General features: G+C 49.6%; 1 protein-coding gene across 1 annotated transcript; it reads left to right on the top strand.

The window, feature by feature from the left end:
• Positions 1-741: 741 nt before the first annotated feature.
• LOC308423971 (diphosphoinositol polyphosphate phosphohydrolase 3-alpha-like) lies at positions 742-1,203 on the top strand (the record flags this gene model as incomplete). The annotated part of the gene is made up of 1 exon (XM_080920797.1): positions 742-1,203. One exon carries the CDS (start codon positions 742-744, stop codon positions 1,201-1,203), a length of 462 nt encoding a protein of 153 aa, XP_080776923.1.
• Positions 1,204-1,825: the final 622 nt, after the last annotated feature.

Here is a 1,825-nt window from a genome sequence, read left to right as displayed (position 1 = left end):
GCTAGGTACTGGGGGATTTGGACAAGCATGTTCACCTGACAGGTAGGGTGGCTCAGTTTCTGGAAGCTCTCTAGACTCTAGGTTCTTTGAGACTGGAGGAATTACTATGGGGTCACCCTCCTCTTTAGCCCTTCAATCCTCCCTTTACTTCATTGTTAGAATAATCTCTAATGACAAAGAAACACTTAAGGAAAATTTCAACGTCCTTAGTCTTCTGGGAAATGTGAATCAAAATGACCTGGAGATTTCAACTCACAAAATTAAGAATGGCTGAGATCCAAAACTCCAATAACTGCACATGCTGGGGAGGATGTAAAGAAATAGGTGAAATTGGCAATTGGTGCCAACACTCTGGAAAACCATTCGGTTGTTCCTGGATGTTAGAAACAAACACATCAACCAAATGAGCCAGCTATTTCACTCCTGGGCATATACCCTGAATATTCCCCACCAAAGTCACTATTTTCATAGCCACCTGATTTGCAATAATCAGAAGCGGGAAACAACCCAGATAGTACTCAAACAAATGTAGTTTATTAACAAAATAAAATAATACAGGTAAGAATAAATAAAAACATGAGGAATTTTACAGGCAAATGATGGTACTAGAAAAGATTATCCTGACTCTGCTCTGCTCCCCTCCAGCATCTCCAGGCCCCATCCCTGCCAGCAGGAGCTCCTTGGCTGCTCCCTAGGCAGCTGTAAGCGACCTCAGAGGCTGTGTCTTTGGCGAAGCAGAGGATGAAGTGGAAGCCGAACCAGACGCGGACCTACGACCCCGAGGGCTACAGGAAACGCGCAGCGTGCCTGTGCCTCCGCAGCGAGCGCGAAGAGGAGGTGCTGCTGGTGAGCAGCAGCCGCTACCCCGACCGCTGGATCGTGCCCGGAGGGGGCGTGGAGCCCGAGGAGGAGCCCGACTGCGCGGCGGTGCGCGAGGTGTACGAGGAGGCGGGAGTCAAGGGCAAGTTGGGCCGCTTGCTGGGCGTCTTCGAGCAGAACCAGGACCGCAAGCACCGGACCTACGTGTTCGTGCTCACCGTCACCGAGCTGCTGGAGGATTGGGAAGACTCGGTCAGCATCCGCAGAAAGCGCCAGTGGTTCAAGATTGAAGATGCCATCAAGGTCCTGCAGTGCCACAGGCCCGCGCATGCCCAGTACCTGGAGAAACTGAAGCTGGGCGGCTCCCCTACTAATGGGAACTAGGCGGCCAGGTCCCCGCCAGAGAGCGAGCCCTAGTGGACAGAGACAAGCTCAAGGTCACACTCAAGTCATCCTTGATGTGAACCCAGTATTCAGAGGTATTGTCAAGTTCACCTGAGCACCTCTGAGGTTCCCAAGGAGACCACTCATCTGGTTTTCCTCCTACATCTTGGAACACTCCTCTGTCTATCTTGCCAAAAAATGTTTCTGCTCTGGTTGTTGTACTCTTGTGTGTGAACAGACTTAATTCAGCACCTACAGCCTTCGTTGCGCTTTTCGGATGTGTCTGCCTTCTTCATTAGACCTTTGAGAGCAACGACTGTTTTTCCTTACTCTGCATATTCTGCATCCAACACACTACTTGAAATACGGTTGGCATCACTGGAGATCTTTGATGCTATTAGTATTTTGTAGTCTCTTTGTGGATAAACATTTCCCTTCCAATCTGGTGCCAGTAGAATATCCGCTGCCTTAGGATTTACTGATTCAATATTCTGTATTTGGTGGTGGGCATGAAGAGAAACGGCTATGTTGGCAGTTTTCCAAGCTAATTGGGCCATTTATTTGCCTAAGTGTCTTTTGCCTCGCTCCCTGTTTCATTTGGCTGCGGTTCCCGTGCCTTCCC

This window comes from Micromys minutus (assembly GCF_963924665.1).
Source record: "Micromys minutus genome assembly, chromosome: 9".
NCBI lineage: Eukaryota > Metazoa > Chordata > Mammalia > Rodentia > Muridae > Micromys > Micromys minutus.
Note: the sequence above shows the minus strand (reverse complement) of the source record. Positions and strands in the feature narration are given on the sequence as shown.